Consider the following 21,056-nt stretch of genomic DNA (forward strand, 5'->3'; position numbering starts at 1 on the left):
TCATATTGTTGATTCTGAAAAGTAAAAAGGTAAATGTTTTAACTCTTAACTCGTGCTCTTCTGCAGAACATTTGCTGTATGGTAAGTCCAGTCTTAAGTAATATTTGCTATTTTTGTGATTCATGAGTCTAGAGAACTTTCAGGCAAGTTACTTATCTAGTGTGAAGGTGTTGGAGTTCTGTTACTCCTTTATATGCTATTTTACTTTATTGTTGGATTATCTGAATTCTTCTGTGAGAAGTGTAGGTATAAAATGTAGTCAAAATATTTTTACAAAAAATGCCCATTGGAAGTTTTATTTTAATGCAAATAAAAATATTTGCAGTCACCCCAGCTGAACTCAGTCATAATGCTTAAGGAAGCAGAGGCTATTCCTTAGGGCTTTGGTTGCCTTATAGTTGGAACACCATATTTGAGTTGGATTCCTAGTAAAATGTAGAATGCATCCTCATCTGCTGGATGATAAAGCCCTCTTGGGAACAGAATTCTTTTTTTTCTTACTGTGATTGCTCTTTATTTTATCCAAATTCATGTAACTAAAATTAAAATTTGGACCACCCCAACCATTCATTCCTTTTCGTTTTGCCGCCGACAAAAGAGCATTTTTTTCATTCCTTGTCCAAATTGTTAAGATGCCCCTGAGGACCTTTGTTTACAGTGTCATCTCATTCTTTTTTTTCCTTGACATTCTCCCCTCCCTCCAGCAGTGAGATACTAATTAAAGAGAGGACGCAGTGACCCTGGGTTGTTTAGAAGTCACAGGGGAGTGGTGGTAGCACAATGACAAAACCATCCCTGCAGGAAGTAATCAGGCTGGAGACTCAGCACAATATTCACTTCCATCACCTGAAAAACCCTTTCAGTTTGGAGATCCATCCCAGAAGCAAATTTATTTTCCCTTTAATAAGTATCTTCATTACGAACAAAGCCTCTGTATCTCTGTGTGTCAGTCTAACAGGGTAATTACTAAGTACTGTTTTTCTTAAACAATTACTGAAAAATATTTCTCTTAACAGACTTTGTAAAGTAAAATCAGTATTAAGAATAGCATGTCAGAAAACACAATCACATTTATGTTTTATTTCAAGGAAAAAGGAGTTGGTTATCTTTATATCACCCAGCAGGATTATGGTCTTATCTAGTACAGAGGAATTTTGCAATTTTATGATGGCTATTATTACTTAATTACTAGCTCATTGAGACTTGTGGTGTTTTACAAGCACCTAGCAACAGAGAAATCCAGGATTCATTCCCCACTGGGTTTTGTAAACTGGACCAAAAAGTCACTTTGGACTGACACCTGTGAAAACAAGATTTGTGTTTATCCAGAGCACTCTGCCTCAGGGCATTTCAGTGCAAGGTGAAGGCTGGTCCCTGCAGCGTGTGCTGGGGCACTGCCCGCCCCCGTGCCGAGCTCTGCTCTGGTGGAATGTTAGTGCAGCCAGTCGGGGCAATCAGCAGCCTCTGGGCCCTCAGTCTTCAGCGTTATCTGTACACTCTTATCTCGTACCCTCAAAGAATCCAGCTGATTTCAGTAGCTCCCCACTTGGGCTGGCCTGTGCAAATCAGATTGCAGCATTGAAGTCAGCAACATGATACCCATCATTCCATTACATGGAGAAAAAAATCCCGCTGTCTGCGAGCTGGATCAGACTGCAGACAACATGCACTTTAAAATGCATAATTAAGGGATTCTTTTATTTTTATCTTTATGGATTTTTTTTTCCAAATTAAGAACAAAATTAGCTAGGAGAAACATCTAGAAGAGTCCTGGTAGAGAACACCATTGTGTCTTATTCCACAGCCTGAACAGATCACTGTCTTAAAAGGGATCACTTAACTGAGGTTTTGTCTGTTTGGTTTTTTAACTAAGTATTCTTGGAGGTATGGTGATACTTGTAATAATTACAAGTTTTAGTGTGCCTATGTTACTGAGCATCAGTCTCTGCAACAAGGTTTACACTTCACAATTAAACATTGTTTCTTTATCCCAATTCAATGTTTTAAGGTAACCCAAGTATGGTAGTCCACAGGGTCCGTCGGTTCCACACATCTAACATGCCTTTCACTTTTGAGATAAGGAGTGCAAAACATGTAAGGGGAAAAAAAAGGCAATGTATATATATTTGCAATATCTTTGATTATACCAGTCAAAACTATTCTGATCAAATGTAAGGTTTTCTCTAAGAGTATGTATATTCTAGAGAGTAGGCACCAGAATTTTGATAGCATTTGTTCTGTAAACATTTTTTCGTTCTTTTCTACTTTTTGATGACCTACTGATGCCTCAAAATCTAAGGTGCTGTCTGTTTAGATTGGCTCCAGGCCTTGTGTCTTCAGGAAGGCACTATGCCCCAACAGATAAACCATCCTGGAAAACAGATCATGCCCCTCCCTGCAGTGACTCCATGACCCTTCACACCTACCCTTAGTGTGAGCTGGCTGTGTAACTGGAGACCCACGAACTTATTGCTGTCTGGGCAGCAGGAAAGAGCTAAGAGTATCGAGTACTATCAAAACCTAACACTGTGACCAGATCTGTGCCTGGTGGGACTGTTTGGCTATGCAGATGTGGCCCAGGTCAGGTAGAAGCACACACGAGCTGCATTGCACAGTGCAGGGCTTACAGCAGTGGATCAGAGTGGTACCTGGAGCCTGCCTGGAAGTCCTTGCAGCTTCCTGCGCTGCTGCCCCGTTGGCTGCATGCTGGCAGTGTCACAGCACTGCAGCTAGGCAGGGTTTCTGGCACTGCTCAGGAGCAGACTCAGTGGTGCTGATGCAGCAGGCACTGCCCTGGGTAGAGCAGTGGTGAGCAGCATCCTGCCAGCTGTTGGATTTTGGCTGTCTGGGCATTTGGACCAATTGTGGGAGGCAAAGACAGGCATGAATGTAGTGGCTGTCCATAGGAAAGCGCCTGCTTAAAATGAGAACACTGACCTTTTGGGCACCACTGGGGACTGTGAGGATGGAGTGGAAGGGAGGCAAAAAGGGAATAAAAAATGAGTCCATTTGGGTAATCTTCAGTTTCAGAGCAGGATGGATGTTTGAGACGATGGTGAGGCACAGCTATTGCTGGACTAAAGTTGTCACCTTTCAAAAACTTGGGAAGAAGATGTCAGTTTATTTGCTAAGTAACCTTTACCAAGGAGAGCCCATTTCTGCCAAGTTTTCACTGCGTCACATTGTGCAGCTCATGCAGCACGGAATTTACTTGAACTTCATTTAATATCTCAGGGAATCACAGCATCTTTGATTCCTACCAAAATGAGCCAGCCAGTGTTCTTGACATTGCTGTTGCTTATTGCACTGCCCATTTGACTGGATTGTTATTGTTCAGATTCCTTTCTGGTTTTGTAATGGCTGCATTTCACATTAAAGTTCAATGGTTTAATTAAGGAAATGACTGAATAGGAAGTTACTGTAACCATGATTTCAGCTGTTGAAGAAAGATTTGCCCTGCACGTGAGGAAATTTGTGAACCTGACCTTTTTGTTAAGTGTGCAATAACTCCACATTGTTTTTTAAACCACTGATATTCAGATTAATAAATTACACCATTTGCCTTCTCTTTGTGGAGGTTTATTAGCTTGTTTCCAAACACATAGTATACCATGGTGTCTTTCACTGAAGCATGGTTTTAAACAGAAATTATTTCCTTAGCAAGTTTCTTTGCCATTTTAAGACAATACTAAGGACATTCTGTGTTTGCAAATGTCTCTCAAAATGAGAACATTTTATGTGCAGCTACGTAAACCCCCGAGTAGCTGTTTGCTTTCAGTTTTGAGGCTGGTCAGGGCTCTGCAGTCAGACTGCATCTTGATGTTGCTGTTCCCTCGGCAGTTGGGTGGGATTTAGAAGTTCTGCCTCTTTTCCCAGGTCTAGTCAATCCTGGCATGTGTTACAGTTGCTCTCTACATTAGAACATTAGGAAAACATGTATATGAATATCTACAGATTTAAACTGCATCAGTTTTCTTTTCTACTTCATAACATACCCACATAAAGCATTTGATTCAGTCCCACAGAGGAGTGTGGCAGTGTCTGCTCTGAAGGGTGGAATAAGTGGCTGGCATGGATGTGAAGAGGGAATGCTGTGGCAGGGAGAGACATCTCTTAAATCAGGTCTGCTACAAATAGAGTCTCAGTGAAGAAAAGATCACATCTATTCAAGTAGTCCCAAGTCCCCATTCTGCCAATCTGTGTGTTTTTTGGTTTGATCAGCTACCAAATAATTGCAGTGGTGCAGTAAAATAGCATTAAGCACTATCTGTCTTCTGCAGCCTGGAGTTTCTCAGCTTGATGAGGCAGGGTTTCCCTCCCTCCCTCCTCCCCTTATGTTTACTTTCTAGTTTACAGTTCATGGAAGGAGCAAGAAGGAGGACTAGTCCAGCACAAACTGAGATCTGGAGGTAGATACCATAAAATAATTCCATTGTAGGGTGAGCTGCCTAGCAGGCAACCAACAGTGCCAGTCCAGAAGCTGGTGGTTAATGAGAGGCACGATGCCTAAACCTGGCTGGTTTAACATTTTAACAAAGGAGTTCTAGCACAGGTTTGATTCAAGTCGAATTTTAGCAGCTGAACATAATAGGAAATCAGTAATTAGACAATTTTCAGTATTTAAACCAACTGTAGTTGAGGAATCTGAAATATGGATTACAAGAGGATGTACTATTTTAAATGGAAATCTTATGGTAATACATTCTAGAATTAACCTTTTAGTTAATTTAAGACTGCCTTTTGTTTTGTTAAAAAATTAAAGGTCGTCTACAGTGGTGACATTTCAAAGACTTAACCTGATTTTTTTAGTGGAAATAAACAGATTTTTTTCTGTATTCTATGATGACATTAGTAAAAACTACAGCAAGGAAGCCCAAGAGAAGTTGTTATTTGTGATGCTGCTTAGGGTGATTTGTGGCCAGGTCTTACTATTTTGATACAAAATATGTAATATTATTGCTTATTTTTTCTTTTAATGAAGATACAAACTGGGCTTTATTTTGCAGTTTAAGTCATTTTTATCTCAAAGACTCAACTTCTCCTATTTTTCTTTTCCATTCTGTGAGAATGAATAAAAATATTTGGTCAAATCTGCTGGTGAAACTAATGCATAGCCCACTGGATATAGTCACCAAGGGATTAATGCAGCTCTCTTGCCTTTTTCTCACTCTGGCTTAGTTCCTACAAAATATGTGCCTACATGATTTACACCCTGAACTGTCATATTGTATGTCATTGCTAGGAAAGAAAGGTTTATTCAAGTTACAGAATACTGATTCAAATTTAAGAAAGTCCAAGATCTCGTAGTGTCAGAAAAAGTTAGGATTTGGTTACTGGTGGGGTGGCAGTAGCAGTTGAAGTTCGTATTACAACATAAGGATTTTTCTTACTCATATCTCCTGTCATTACATTTGTAGTTGATTTCAGAACACTCCTTTTTCTCTGAGCTATGTCACTTCCATACATGCAAGCACAGCAGTTAATGGTGTGCTTACACAGTCTGAGGCACTGTTGGGAACAACCCTTCTGTGGAATGAAGTAACAACTTTAGTGGAAATATAATGAAGAAGGGGACTAAAATGGAAGCATTTAGTCATATTTAGATTTTCAACTTTCATGTCTTTTAAGTGATGTCTGTAATTCTGATGAAAATTCTTCTTGAGTTGTGAAACAGTGGGCTCTACTCAGAAAACAATCTAAAATTCCTTGGATGCAGAATGTATTTTTTCACTTAGTGCAGAATGTGATTTATATAACATCTCAGCTGACATGATCTGACATGTTTTTATGAATTCCTTTGCAAGGCAAAAGTGCCTCTAGTTGCAATTTATAGTAATGAGACTGTCTGCTGTAGAGTAACTGATTACAATGAAGGTATAAGAAGCAGGCATGTTTGCCTTTCCAACTCATTACCCTTTCCTTGCTTCTCAAGTGCCTCAGCCAGTGCTCTGGAGCAGTGGTATCTGTGGGTCACCAAAAGCATTCTGTTTGTCCAAACACATTTTTGTGTACTTCCCCAAATATAGTCTGATGGTATTTTGGACTGGAGTTCAGCTAATTGGGTTGAATACTATATCTGACAGATAAATTTGAAAAATACAACAAAGGTCCATCTTTAAACAAATATTTACTTGAGAACTTTTCATTGATCTTTAGAATAGTGAACGGTGAATTTTGTCTTAGGGTCAAAAGCAATATTATGATAGTGCCCAGTTGTCTTCATTAGGTACTTATGGATTATATTAGAGGACAAGTGGACCAGGTTCTGAAATTGGTAGTTGTTTACTTGTGGTTTTGATGGATAAGTAGCAAAAGCCTGATGCGTATGCATGAGCATATATTCATAGATTCATGTTAAAATATGTTAAATTGAGAAAATTATCCAAATTCAAGTCCTGCTGGAAGAAGGATCATCTATTTTCTCCTAGTAAGTGCTCATGGAAAGTTCCCGTAGCCATTTGCTGAGATAATTTTTGTCTTAGAGCCCCATTCAGCAAACACAGCTGGGAGTTTTGCTCTTCTGAGAAATGAGTGTAGCAAGCTGTACTTGCAGGCACGGAAACATTGTGAAGATCTGGCCCCTAGGGAGCTTAGTGCAAAATTCTTTTTTAACATCCCAGAATGGAGAAAATCCTGACTATGCAGAGCCTCTGACAGGAGCTGCAGTAGTGGAAGATAGGGGGAGGAGTTGCCAAGGCAGTGAAGAACTTCAAAGAGCGCTGGATCTAGGGGCGAAAGTTCAGCCTAATTCTTGTGTTATCTGAACTCGCTCACCCACCTCTCTTGCAGCGCATCTGCATAACACGTCTGGGGTCTGGTTGTTGCAATAACTTCACTTCTCTAGAATATGGCTGGAAATGTATTGTTAAAAAGTGTTTATCAGTGAAAATGTAGCGAGTAAAATTCCGTGAGGTAGGCCTAGGCTGAGTGAAGCCACCCCCCCTCCTCCCAGGAGGGACACACACCTTCCCACCTCACCTTCCCCCAGCCGTGTGCTGCTGCCACTTGTGATGGTCTTGTTAGACACCTCAGTGACCCAACTCAACTCCCTGCCATGGCAGAAAGAAAGGCTGCTGGGTTAGTGACTTGAATCAGTAAGCAAAAGGAACAGTGGATTAAGCAAAGGGCTCATAAGCACGAGGCTCAGAGCAGGAGGGGGGAAAGGAGTAGAAGCTTTCTTCCTTCTCAGCATCCCTGAGCATTAAATATATTGAGGAATAAACTCAGTAAATCACAAAAGCACAGTGTAAGTGCTTTCATTCTGGTTGAAATCTGGGACTTGCTGGTAAATCTATTGATCAGACCAGGATTTCATTTCAGGTTTTGTCTTTGATTTATGTGCATAGATATTCGTGAGCAGACCTTTGAAATATGGGTGTGCAGTATCTGATAAATACTTTGAATCCAACTCAAGAGAATGTGTTGAAAATAACTCTAAGAATCTATTTACCTAAATAAATGTAAAACTTAATTATGATGCAATAAAATATTTTCCCACCATGATTTGTGCTGCTGCCAGCCCATGACACTTAGTATGGAGCATTAGTAAATAAGTCTATGAGTTACTCCCTGAAATAAATTGTCCCAGCCATCTTGATTAATTTACTGATTACTGAACATAAATATTCAGATCATATCTGAATTTAAATTAGAGAAACTCAAATGCTGACAGTGGAGACACTGACTTGGGGTAGCAATGCAGTTAGTTGCTAGTTTAGCTCAGAGTAGAAGTGGCAGAAACCCCCTGTTTGCAGCTGATGGATAGACAGTGTGTCAGAAGATGGCTTTGATGTTCAGCTCCTGCTTTTCACCTGTCTTTGGTGCATCAGCCACACCCTACACCTTCAGGATCTTATAGCCCTTAGGGGAAGGGCTGCATCAGCAGGAGCTGCACCCTTCTTTCACCTCTGAGGATGGGCTCTGCAGGTTACTGAGGCATGGGGAGCTTCCAATGCCAATGCATTGTGTGCCTTGATGGTGGAGGTCTTTCATTGCCATGACCATAAGCCAGGTGACCTTTATGAATTTACATGGGAGAAAGAATTTTCTTGTCCAGAAGATGTATCTGTTGATGATTTTGTTCTGTGCTATATTGATGTTGTGGAGGTGCTGCAGATGTGGCAAGCACATGGTTTCAAAACTCAGAGGGGTAGATCATGTACTTTTAGAGGAAAAAATACAATTTACAACTTCTTTGGCAGACTGAAACACATAATGCCTTTCAGAAATGTAAGCTACTCCAGGTACTTTAACTTCTATCAAGGTTTATGTGGATATTTTTATTTTAAAGATACTGAAAATGAGATAAGATTTAGGCTCATTATTGAACTCTTGTTTAACTTCTGACGTGACTTTGTTTCTTCACTTTGTACTCTAAATTAGGTCATTAAAATCAGATTGTGCATTATAAACAAACATCTTTCTGTTTACAGGTGATTATAAAACAAACATGGAGGGTAAAGGCTGTAATTTTGAAACAGATAAAATTTATATGCTCCTTCGAAATCTATATGTAAATTAGTTTCTCACACTCCAGCCGAGATGATGTAAATGGACCCCAGAGAGCTGGTACAGTGTTGATGGTGTACTCAGGAGAGTTGAAGCACTGTAAAGACATTTGCAGGTCAGAAATGAGGTTAATTGACAGGGAAGTGTGTGAGGACAGGAAAAATTTGCACAGTGCTTGTCAGTGGGTAGAGCTGTCAGTTCTTCACTTGACTACTAGTATTTGTCAAACAAACACGACAGGACTTCGTTTCAGGGAAAGCAAAAAAAAAGCAGGAAGAGTCATCTTAGGACAACAGCTTTGGAAGGAGCAGTGTTTTCTGGTTTTGTTCCAAGGTACCCACATGTGCACCTACTGTGGTAGTGCACAGTGTGGCTCGTGGCTGCTGCTGGTGAGCCTGCTGTCTGCAGCAGGGCTTTGCAGAGCAGGACCTGCTCTGGCTTTTCCTCAGGTATCCTTCAAGCCCATGCTTGAGTGTACAAGCCTGATTGGCACAGTGATGACAACTCCATCTTTTTGATCTGTTATATTGTACATGACTTTGTCTTCCTTTTTTTTCCATGTGTGTTGTGATTCCTGCCTGCTCCTCATTGCATTAGTACCATATATGCTAACAATGCAAATATTGCCTGTTTCATTCAAGGCTTCAAAATGTATATCCCTATTTATAGATGTGTAAAGATCAGGCAAGAAGCTGAATTTTTTTTTTCCCTATAGCAGCAGTGCACTGACAAATCTGAAACTATTTCTGTGCCTTAGATACAAAAAAAAAAAAAAAACAACAACAACAGACAAAGGAATAAAATTTATATCTGGCTGATTTGTGGTCCTACCTTCCACTCAAACCATTGTGCAGTGATTTATCTTTTCATTGTTATTAACCTTTCTCAATCTTTAAACCTATTTTAATTGTACGAGTCTTTTAATTTCTTTTCTTTCTTATTTCTAAAATTCTCATGAAATAGTAAACATTCAAAACTGGTCAGTATGGTGAATAAAGTCATCCAAGAAAACCCAGCACACCAAAATTTAACATATTGTGGCTAGAAAGAGCCTTTTTTCTAGTTAAGAAACCAGAATGTATGACCCTGCTTTAGAACCTCACTAAGTGAAGTTTTAGAAAAAATGTTTATATTTCCAGATTTTGCTTCATCTTTTATTAATATCTCTATTAAAATGTAAATATGTAAATATATAAAAATCAAAAGCTGCATGGAATCATTGTTTCCTAGAAAATACTTAGCAAATATTTTTGATTTCTGCTTCTATTATTCCTTAAATTTATTCTGCACAAAATGTAAAAATAAACAGTTAAAAAAACACATCAAAAGAGAAAGCTATTCTTAGTAGTCTCTGTTAAAAAAATAAATATTGTTCAATATAATGTTGATGAACTTTCTACGTAGTTAGTAACAAAGCAGATAAAGGAATATGCTTCATCATTTTGGAGAAACTTTATTATTTTATTCTACAATATATTTGGCATCTGTTTACACACTTTGTTTTATAGTTTCAAACAAGTGTCTGGCAGCATTAGCAGGCTAATGGCAGAAATGAGATCTTTAAGAGTCATTTCAGTTCATTCTACAAATGAGGGTTGGGTTTTGTGTTGTGTTTTGATTACTGATTATGAGCAACGTCCTTAAATTTCTCTTACATAGTAATCCTTTACAGTAATTATGTTTCATACTTGTGCTTCCCAGAATATGCAGGGTATATTTAGGAAGGGGATTTGTTTGACAGTGGAAATTATTTTATAAAGAAGTATCTTGTCGTGTCTTTCAAATAATAAATAGTGCTTTCCATAATATAAAACGCTGGCATGGCATTAACAGGAGAATGTGTTGCTCACTATGTTCATATTCTTAATACCAGTCATCAGTGAAGGAATGGCAACAATTATGTATAATTGTGCAATTTTTATTAAGCGTCTTTCCAAGAACATTTAAGGAAGCATGGAAGGAATGAACAGCAAGCCAGAATGAACAGGAGTCAAGCATGTCACTGGAGGTGCAACCCCAGTGGCCACAGCAGATGCATTCTGTGAGCACTGCAGGGGGAAGGGGCTGCTCTTTTTCCACAGTGAGCTGTTGGATTTAAAGGAAAAACCTCTGCAGTACAGGTGATGGGAAAATCAGAGACAGGTTGGAGGAGTCCCAGAGAGAAAGAGCTGATGGGTTCAGATAAAAAAAATCTATTACAGTGATTGTGCACATGTATTTTACAATGAATGGTAATATGGCTTTTTTTTTTTCATATTCTAGTGTAGAGTATAAATAATTTGGTGCTTTAGTACCAGTATTTGAAATGGTACAGCTGGAAAAGATTATTTGTTTTCCCGTTTCAGGTCATCATGAAGATTTTTTTTTCTTATTGTTGAATATATTCATGTGATTATTTTGAAGACTGCATTCTTAAACAACAGCTTCTCATTATGTATGCAATACCTCACTCTTAGCAGATCATATACTTCTGCAGAAGTCATTGTTTCATAATAATTTTCTTTTTCTAATAAAAAAGAAAATTTGCAGAAGATTTAATGTATAAAGTGTTTGGCATGTTCTCAACATTACTATGTCCCATTTTTACTGACCTCTCTTCATCCTCGCTTAGCTAGATACAGATTTCTTTCATTGCCAGCATAGTGGGAATACTTAAATAAAAACAATTCATTATGAGATAGCTTATCTCCAAAGGAGCTTCCCATGTAATGAAGTTTACTCTATTCCTTTGGCTGTTAGAAATTCTTTTCATGCTTTCAGTTAATTGATGAATTTAAGCCAAAAATTAAAAATCTGCTTCTGTATGATATTCAGTTTTACGTATTCCTTTCTTAACACTTTATAGGAAATGCTTAATATCTCTCTAAGTTCAGCCCTGCATTTTGTTTCCTTGGCTTCCATAGGGTATTTAAAAGTATTTTTGCATTGTTGTGGCTCAGCTTCCTGCCTACCGTAGTTTTTTATCTTTCTCCATATGACTGGGTGTGATGAAAAGATGGATGCTCATGGAGCTGACCATTGTGGTGACAGCCTCCTCAATACCCTCAAGGTGGGGAAATGAGATCCTCACAGTCACTTTTCCCCTAGTGAATCCTCAGAAGGCCCTGAAGTGGTCAGGAGAGCAGAGTTGTAAGGAAATTCAGGAGATCCAGTCTGGACTTGCAGGGGTTTGCAATAGACTGTAAGTTTCCCATTTAAAACAGATCCAGGGCTGAGAGACCATCTGTCCTACAGAGACACTGAACACCCTGAGGGGAAATAGCTACTTTGGTTGAATTTTGAGATAAGTAAGGCAAACCATGAATTTGATTTAGACCAGAAATGGTAAAGTAGCAGCTTAAATGCGTAGAACTGTTTTTAAAGTAATGGCGTAGTTTTGCCTGTCTACTGTTTGTTAAGATTGATAAACATTACTGGAAAGATTCTTGAGTACTTTCAGTTGTCTCCAGGTTTCCAGACAAGTCTTTCTTTCTGTATGTACACCATCTCCCTGCAAACTACAAGCAAGCAAAACAGCACATGTAAATTGCTATGCTGTATTTCCAAAATGCACCAGAGCTGCTCATAAGTTTTCTTTTTTTTCCCTGAATAAGCAACTCTGGGTAATTTAAAGAAGCTCTGAATGATTTATAGAGGCACTCTTAGACCCTGTGGTCACCTTTTTCCCTCAGGATCAAAAGGAATAGCTCATTTATAACTGCAAGCAGCAGTATCCCTGGCTACCTGCAAGTCCATTCACACCTGTTGTATGCAGTTAATAACAATGTCCTTGAAAATATGATTTTTATTATCATATTTGCATACATTTTAGAGATTAGGCATCTCAGTTTTGGCATTGCTAAATCAGTAAGATTAAGACTGTTATTTGCAAACAAGGCATTCTTCCTGCATCTCAGAAAACATGTTGGAAAACTGTTGTCAGTATTTGAGCTGATACATCACTGCACAAGTGCTAAAAAGTCTGGGCACTTTTCTTGAGCTTTATCAACATAATCTCAAATACAAATAAATAGTTTTGCCTGTGTTCTGGAGTAAGAACAAAGCAGCTTTTTCATACAAGCTTAGCTTCAGTTTGGAAGGGACCTCAGAGGATCTCAAGTCTGACCTCCAGCCCAAAGCAGCATCAGCAAAAAGATCAGGTCAGGTTGCTTTGGGCTGTATGCATTCTGGTCTCAAAAATGCTCAAGAATGGAGAATGCACAGCCTCTCAGAGCAATGTCTGGCTGTCCTGATGTCCAGTCAGAAACTCTGTGTTTCAGTTTAGCCCTGCTGTCTCTTTCACTCCAGATTCACTGCTGTAAGGAGTCTGGCTCTGTATTCTTGCTAATGTTGTCAAATCTATTGGAAGGCAGCTATTTCCCTGTTTGAGACAAAAATGGAGACAGATTACTCAAGCCTTTTAAAAAGAGCAGATAATGTTGATAGACACATTAGCACTTAGGAAATTACATCAAGTTTTCTTCCCAGAAAATTCTGTAATGAGTTTCTCCTTAACAAAAATAAATAATCAGATACTGTTAGATTGTGATGTAGTAGATGTTTACAGGATTGAATTTGTTGTTATGTGTTTTCCTAATAAGTTAGGAAAGAGAGCACTGGTAACTGAGAGAAATGAGCCACATACTGAATCTAAGAGAGGGAAATCGTGTCCAAATCACAGGAAGCCTTGGGACATGTGGCAGCAGAGAGGGCAAGACAGCAGCGTTTCAGATACTGCTTTGGAATATTCTTGAGAGCCTTCCCTGGTATGACAGCGTCTGAGACCCAGTCGAGCATACAGTGTTTACATCCCTCCAGCCTCTTCCCTGGGGGATGGGGCAGGAAGAGGAGAGGGAAGGAAGCAAGGGATGATTGATGGCTTTTGAAAAGCTTTTCCCTGCGAGGGGAAGGTGTGGTTACTATACACATCTCCAGCTAACAAAGCCCTCCCGTAGGTGGAGCAGATGTGAGCTTTGTCACCCCTTTGGGGTAACTGCAGCACTGTCCAGAAAATATTTTTTTTGTTTTTCAGTTGAGAATAGAGTTCTGAGCAGAAGTAGCCTGCCACTGTTCCAGTTTGTACTGCTTTAAGACAGTTCTTCAGCACTGAGTCTGATTGTGACATCTGTGACCAAGGGGCTGAAATCAGTAAGATCGGAGCACAGCTCGACTGCTGTGTGTGGTACATCTCAGGAAGGCATGAGCACACAGCTATATTTCTGTCAAATTAAGCCACAGGTACATGAACATATTAAGCCAATATAATCCGATATTGCTGCCAAAACAAGCACTCATATCCACCCTCTTGCCCCTGCCTATTTGTGCTCACTGCTACCTCCTCCATTACACTGGCACAAGCAGCAGCACAGCCACATGCTGAACCCAACAAAGGAAATGATCTGGAGGAAAATTAACCTGATCAGAGAAAAAAAAAAAAAAAAAAAAAAAAGAAAAAGGTTTCACTCAGAATCAATTGTCCAACTGTTGCTTTTTCAGCACTGATGAAACTTACATTGTTGTGAAGCAGGCATGAGGCCTTAACCAGAGCAGGGAATCTGAATTTATCCTAGCATTAAGCCTCTGTGCCAGCTTTATGCCAGCAGTGGGAATACGAATGTTCCATGATCCAACATGAAGTTAGGGTAGTACAGATAGATGGTACCTGACCTGACATAAAGTCTACTGGTACAAACTTACTCTGTCAATTATTTTCTAGCACCACTGATCACCATGTGGCTGCAGTGCTTTTCCTCCAGTGCTAGCAGACCTTAAAATTGTATTATCAAATCAAGGCCAAAGAAAATGAGATCCATTTTAGGACTTGAAAGAGGGGAAAAAAAGGAAAGTTATGCAGAATGTAGTTCTGCCAAGTGTTGATGCTTTTCTATCATTCCCTGTATTCAGATGGGCTCTGATCTGTAGGAGCAATGTATTAGGATACCAAAATACTTAGAGATTATTTCTAGGGAAGTTAGTAATTGAAGTTAATATGTTTTTGTAAATACTAGCATTGTCAGATGTTATTTGGCTTTTCAGTAATGAACTACCTGGAAATTTTCTATTTCCTTCCAGCTGCTTGCCATGGCCATGTTGGGGTGTATGCGGTCGGGGCCACTGTATTGTCAGAAAGAGGAAGAGAAACCAAAAGGTGCCTGATGATGCATGTCCGTGGCAGAAGTTCTTTTACAGTGTCACTGATCAGTCAGTGGCCTGACAGAGCTGTAGCTCTGGACTTTCTTAGAAACTAGATTGTCAACATCAGTGGGTAATGTAAATATAGTAATGTAAACAGTGCAGACTACCAGGAGTGAAGTTGGAAACTCCTTGACTCCGTATGTCCCAGTTTTACAGCCTAAGAACTATAACGTTTCCTAGGCCTAAATTTCGTGAAGAAACTAAGAATTTCCCCTCGCTTCCCAAATGCTGCCTTGAGGCGCTGGAGGGGGCTGTGTGTGACCGGATGTTCTTCCCCCCTCCCCATCCCCAATCTAGAAAAACTTGGGAGAGTTGAAGGGCGCGGTGTGCTGGCTCGGGGCGGCCAGCCCCGCGGCCGGGCCGCTCGGAGCGCGCAGTCCCCGCCGCTGCCGGTCGCCGCGGGACGCGCGGCCCGGGCCGCTCGGGGGTCGGGACCCCGCCGGGCGCGCCCCGCGGCGGAATGCGCGGCACGCGGGCCCGCCGCCCCCCCGCGCCCCTCTCGGGCGCAACCATTGCGCGGCGCGGGGGGGTCCGCGCCCGCCGCCCCGCTCCGCTCCGCGCCGGCGCCGCGCCCCGCTCCGCGCCCCCCTCGCCGCGCAGGACGGGGCGGGGCGCGAGTTGCGCGCCCGCTCCGCGCCTCTCCCCGCCGCGCTCGGCGCTTCCCGGCCGCTCCTCCCCCTGCTGGGCGGTGGTTGAGGCCGGCGGGAGGTGGGGCCGGGCCGGGCCGGGCTGGGCTGGGGCAGCCGGCGGCGGTCAGCGGGGGCCCGTGGATGGCAGCCTGGGCGGCCGCCGCTGGGTAGGGTCGGCGCGGAGCGGGGCCGGGCAGGGCGGGGGCAGAGCGGAGCGTTCGAGGAGCCGCAGCCTGCGGAGAAGGCACGGAGGCGGAGAGCGCCCTGCAGCCCCGCCGCGCCGCAGCCCGGCGGCCGCCAAAGTTGCTCCCCATCCCGAGGGGGAGCGGGGGATCCGGCGGGGCGATGATCTTCCCCAGCAGCAACAGCAGCGCGGCGGGCGGCGGGCGGACCCCCTATCGCAAGCAGGTAAGGAAGGGCGTGTGTGGGTTTGCGGCACCCCCGCGTTCCCTCCGCGGCCCCGAGGTGCTGGGGGAGGAGAGGAGAGAGGGGTGGCGACTGCCGTGAGTTGCAGCTTGCAGCCTTGCTCACTTCTCGAGAGCTGGGATTTGAAAAAAGAAACTCTCTTCTCTTTTTCTTTTTCTTTTTCTTTTTTTTCTTTTTTATTTTCTTTTTTTTTAACCCGTTTTTAAGAGCCGCGCCGTGACCTTGGCGGGTGGCGGGGCGGCCGCCGCCGGGTCACCTTCGCGGGGCGTGCGGGGCGGGTGCCGGCCCCGCCGGGCTCGGCAACAGGTTAGAGAGGACCCGGTGTCGCAACAGCGAAACTTGGGGCTGGATGTTTTTCACTCGGCGTGAAATGAGCAAGGGGATCCGGGCGCGTTTCTTTCTTTCAAACAACCCTCCAGAAAAAGCTCCGCCGCCCTTCGGGTGCGCCCCAGGGGGGCACAGGGGAACCCTGTGACATTTTATGGGCTGAGAGATCTCTCTGATAAGCTCGGAACGCTCGCATCTATAGAGCGGTACTGAAAGAGGTATTTCTTTGTTTGTTTGTTTAGTCGCTGGAAATAAAATATTTGAAATAGTTGCATTACAACCTTGCCGGACCGTTTGTTATGCTGCAGTTTTTACGCACACAAGACTCACTGTTGGTATTAATCTTACATTATTTACAATTTAGTGTATTATTTTTCAATGACTCTTCAATTAAATTTAAAAAAGAAACGAAAAAACTTACTTTTTAAGTTAATGGGAAAGAGTGCTCTCTGTGTGTGTGCCAGAGGGTAAATGGAGTAGAGGTCACTGACAAGCTACCGACTTGACAAAGCATGCCAAAAATACTATGGCAGGCTTCTTTCCAGGTGAGAAAAAAATCCTTCTGTATCTGCTGCACTTAGTAGCTGAAATGAGTAATTTGACGGGTTCAGTCAGCAATACTGGGGAAGCTTATCCTATTTTGCTTGGGGTCAGAATGCATTAAAGGTAGACATAGGAAATCAGATATCACTGCTGCACACAGTGAAGGGTTTCATATAAATAATGAGGACATAGGCTTGGAAATTTTGAACTCTTGGTGCATTGTTGGGATGACCCATGACATCTGTGTGCCTAACCTGCATGACAGTGAAAGTTAGACTCTCATATTTTCTTGAAGCTTAAGCAAAAATTGCTATTTCCTTTCTCCTCCCTGTTATTTTATAGAAATATCTTTTTGATAAGAATCACTGGTGTGTTATCTCAGCAGAGCTCTGCAGATGCTGCCCAGCAGTACACGGAGTTATCTTTGTATCTCGTGTTCAAGTCCATACATAACAAAACATGCTTATTGTGTGCGCTGGTTTTGGTTTGTTGTTAATAAATGTCCTGGATACGCCCATGCTGATCATCTTGTCTGCTGCTCCTGCATACTTTATAAATGAAGCCAGTGCATCAGATAGTATTTCGTGCTCCCCCTGAGAGAGCCATTAATCAAGGAAGGCCCCTTGTGTGGCTGTGCAGCGTGCCGGGAGCGGGGCAGGGTGTTGGCAGCAGCCGAGGGCAGTGGGGCCAGGCCTCGTGCTGGCAGGGCTGTGTTTTATGTGCGGATGTGAGTTTGCCTGCTGGTCTGGAGCAGGCTGATAAGATGCTCTTCTTTTCACAGTGCACTCTTAGATTCAAAGAGCTAAAAGGGCCGACTGAATCAGAAAAACAAACAGACCCTTTTTCCCCAATAGGCAGAGAAAGAAATGAATGCAGGGGTATTATGTGGGCTTAAGACCCTGGGTACCAAAGGTTTCTTTTGTTAGTGTGTAGCTATTCTCTGCTCAAACACTTCCTACATAAGGAGCCAGGCTCTGCGCTTTTCTCCAGTTAAGTCCATGGAAAACTCCTATTAACTTCATTCATGTGGACTAATGTCGATTAGCGATTGGCTTTCTGATCTCCCTTTCACTCAGTTTTCACCTGCAGGGGTGAGCTGATGTCAAACAGTGCTGAAGAGCACTGCAAGCCTGGTTTTTCAACCCTTGATAATTAAGAAAAGTTCAGATTGTGTCTCTGCATGCTCTGTGTAACCCATATTCAGACAATTACATTGTAGCTGAGCTTTAGCCTGAGACACAGTGTAGGAAAAGTTGTCAGCCAATGTCTCTAAAAGGAGTAACTGGATTTCCTATGCTAACAGAGTGTAGTATGTGAAGCTGAAACTATTTTAAGTACTTTGTAAAAGAAATTAAAATCTTTTGAGCAGCTTGTATTCTCTGTTGGTATTTTAATACATATCAGAATAAAAAAAGAGCACTCCATGTTAGTACTATCTTGTTTCATTTTTAAGAGTCTATAATAGATTGAGTTGAAAAAATTAATGATTAACTGATAAAAGGCAAGATGACACTAACTTGATTTATTTTTAAGGCATTGTAATATAATGTGGATTTCTACCTTAATTTAAAGCTTTGACAAAATGCCATATAGGTAGAGTAGGTTCAGATCTTTACCCATATTCTCTTTTTGTTTTCCCAAATAATTATGTTTTGTTTTATAAACAAATCTGTGTTTATATTATGTTTGTTACCTGTTGTATCTACAGTGTGCAATGTAGGAGTGAATCAACATTCTCAATTTCAGGCCATATTTGTTTGGCCTGATTGTCTTTTCCCTTCTAGACTACTTGCAAGAATACTGAAATGTGGTTTCTGCTCAAAAAGATTTCCTGCATTATGGGCAGACAGGCATATTAAAAATACTCTTACTAGGCTTAAAATTGAGACGTTGCTTAAATGAGTGACAGCTCATCTGAGAATTAATTTGAAATGCAGATGTAAGTCTCGTTAAAGAATGAAAGCCACACAATATCTGCAGTAATAACGTATCACAACACTCACAGCCATATATCCTGCCTGAAAAAGGTAGTTTTAAGCTAATATTTTTGCTATCAAGATTACTTGAGTTATTGCAAAGAATGCACATGTGTGTGTCCATAATTAAAAGGAAACGAAATGACATGCAATATACTGCTTAATCCAGGCTTTTTTAGCTTTTGGTTTTTTGAGAACAAGATGATTCTCTGTCCCTCCTTCCACTTTTGTCATTCTCATGTAAATCGGGAGGCGCTCCTCTGAAGTAAATATTTCTACACTCTGTAAAATTATCGTAAATGGAAAATTAGGCTTTCTCCTGCCATCTGCTCCTTGAATCTACAGAGCTACTCCAGCTATTTGATTAGGGATTTTAAATTGCTTTGTGCAGGGAGGTTCCTCTGCTCTCAGGTTTCTCGAGGAGGAAGCCTGAAGCAGCTCTGGAGGCCTGGGAAGGAGTGCAGGGTCCAAACCAGCAGTGCCAGGGTGCTCAGCCCAGTGTCTGTGCCTTTTAGCAGCTCTGCCCAGTAACAGTGGTTCTCGTTACATTTTGATGGTGTAATGTTTATCTTGCCAGCATAAGGAGATTTACATAGTTTGCTGCTTTCGGGGAGATTAACTGGGTGTAGCTGCACGTGAGGAATTTAACACTGATTTGATGTTTGGGCTGTGTGGAGGGACAGACAAAGCTTTTCATCAATCTTTTCATGTAGCTCTGTTAATATCAAGTGTTGTGTCGCAGGTTGGGTTTTCTAAAAGTTGAAGGTTAAGGTGGGTTTCTAACAACAGTTGAATGGAGAAAGCTTTTGCCGGTGTCAGGCTAAAAGTGTAGATTAGCCTTTTACACTATCTATAGGTTTGGCCTATCAAGAAGCTACACCTGTAATCCTACTTTATGATTTCCCAGTTGGTGCTGTGTGTGGTGTCTGTGTGTGTGAGAAGAAACCTCATTAAACTTGCAAGACCTGGGCATGGTCATAGCTCAAACCATGGAGCAGTCAGTGCCCAGAGGGATTTGACACGACGCCTGCTGTGGGTATGGATGGTGCTGGGGCAGGGGGGAGGCTGAGGTGCCTAAGATTGAGCGGGTATCTGTGGTTACAGAAATAAATGGGATTAGTTTCTTTTGTTTCTCTTGGAACTATAAGAATTGTAATTTTGTATCACTGGCTTGAAGTGACAGACTGTTTCCCTTTACATTGTATACAATGTTAAAGGATTACCTGGGTTTCACTAAATTGAACTCTTACATTGAGTACCAGCTGCTTTAATTTTTTAAGTGCATCTATAAGATTTTTTGTGAAGTTCTGCTTTATTCTCAAGAGAGCAAAACTACTCAGTCAGTGGGTTTCTATATTTGTACCAAAACGTGAATGAAAGAAATAAAAGGAAATGCCTTATCTTGTTCAGGCATGATGTTACAGATTATGAAAAGTGATATAATTGTCTTATCTGTATTTGGCAATTTGAAGTTTTTGTTTAGTATTTCTAACAGAGTGAACAATATATTTTTTGTCTCCTTGGAAATGTTATTGTTTAAAGTTTGTGTCTTTGCCATTTAGTTTCACATGGAAGGGAAGATAGAAGTCTGTGTCTTGAACATCTGCTGTTTTGTTTTGGGTTCATTTTTTTCCCCTGAAACTTCCAACTGTTAAAAAAATTGCTTGAGTTAACACATTTCAGAAGAGTTAGATCCTTTAAACTGTAACTGCTGGCAGGGAGGAGAGGGGAAGGAAGGAAGGGAGTGGAAAATCCTTTCCTGAGAGCTTGAGATGGCTCCTAAAACATCCGCACAGTGCTGCAACCAAGTAAATAAAAATAATGGTCATTTGACATTATAACTGTTTTGGTCTGCATTTTTTCACCCTTTTAAATTTGTGGTTGAAATTGACCTTTGTTTGTTGCACGAGATGGTGTATAACAAAAGAAGTCAATGGAGACTAGGAACCTCTGGTGGATTTCCCTCATGGATCTGTTTCCATGTTTTCTTATGAATGTTTTTCTCCTTTTCTATTACCAGTGGTTTTAAAACATCTTACTTGAGGGACAGTGTGAAGGTTTATAAATCTGTAATCCTAATGGACAGATACATGGAGATGTTTTGGTCTTGCAAGAGGTATTGGTCAGAAGTATTCTAGAAAGCCAAGAGAAGCACAACTGAAAGTTCTCAAGCCTTGTTGAAGCAATTTTGAGTTATTTTGCGTACGTTTCAGAATTGCAGTGTGCTGTGGTAATTATAACAGCTCTGCAGAAGCCACTGTATTTGCAGCTTCCTGATGCAACAGGAAAGGGAAGGGATGAGTTAGAAATAGAGGAGAAGCAAAGAGGGGAACCATGGATTAGATAAGCACAAGCCTCCTAACCCAGCAACTTAGGAAACACACACACAACAAAAAAATCATGTGCTGTGAGGGCTGGGTACTGTGATTAGCACAGCTTTAGCTGTTTCCCTCAAGAGACTGCAGTTAAGGCA

General features: G+C 41.5%; 1 protein-coding gene across 3 annotated transcripts in view; it reads left to right on the top strand.

Moving 5' to 3' along the window:
- RBMS1 (RNA binding motif single stranded interacting protein 1) overlaps window positions 1-21,056 on the top strand; it is a 140,355-nt gene that overhangs the window by 35,994 nt on the left and 83,305 nt on the right. Inside the window, exon 1 of one of the 3 annotated variants that reach the window (XM_079311597.1) lies at window positions 15,390-15,719. The exons of the other annotated variants lie outside the window; for them this stretch is intronic. Coding sequence (XP_079167723.1) covers window positions 15,657-15,719 — 63 coding nt within the window. The 5' untranslated portion in view covers window positions 15,390-15,656. Of the gene's footprint in view, window positions 1-15,389; window positions 15,720-21,056 lie in introns of those variants that run through there. 3 annotated transcript variants of the gene reach the window in all.

This window comes from Erithacus rubecula (assembly GCF_903797595.1).
Source record: "Erithacus rubecula genome assembly, chromosome: 8".
Lineage (NCBI taxonomy): Eukaryota > Metazoa > Chordata > Aves > Passeriformes > Muscicapidae > Erithacus > Erithacus rubecula.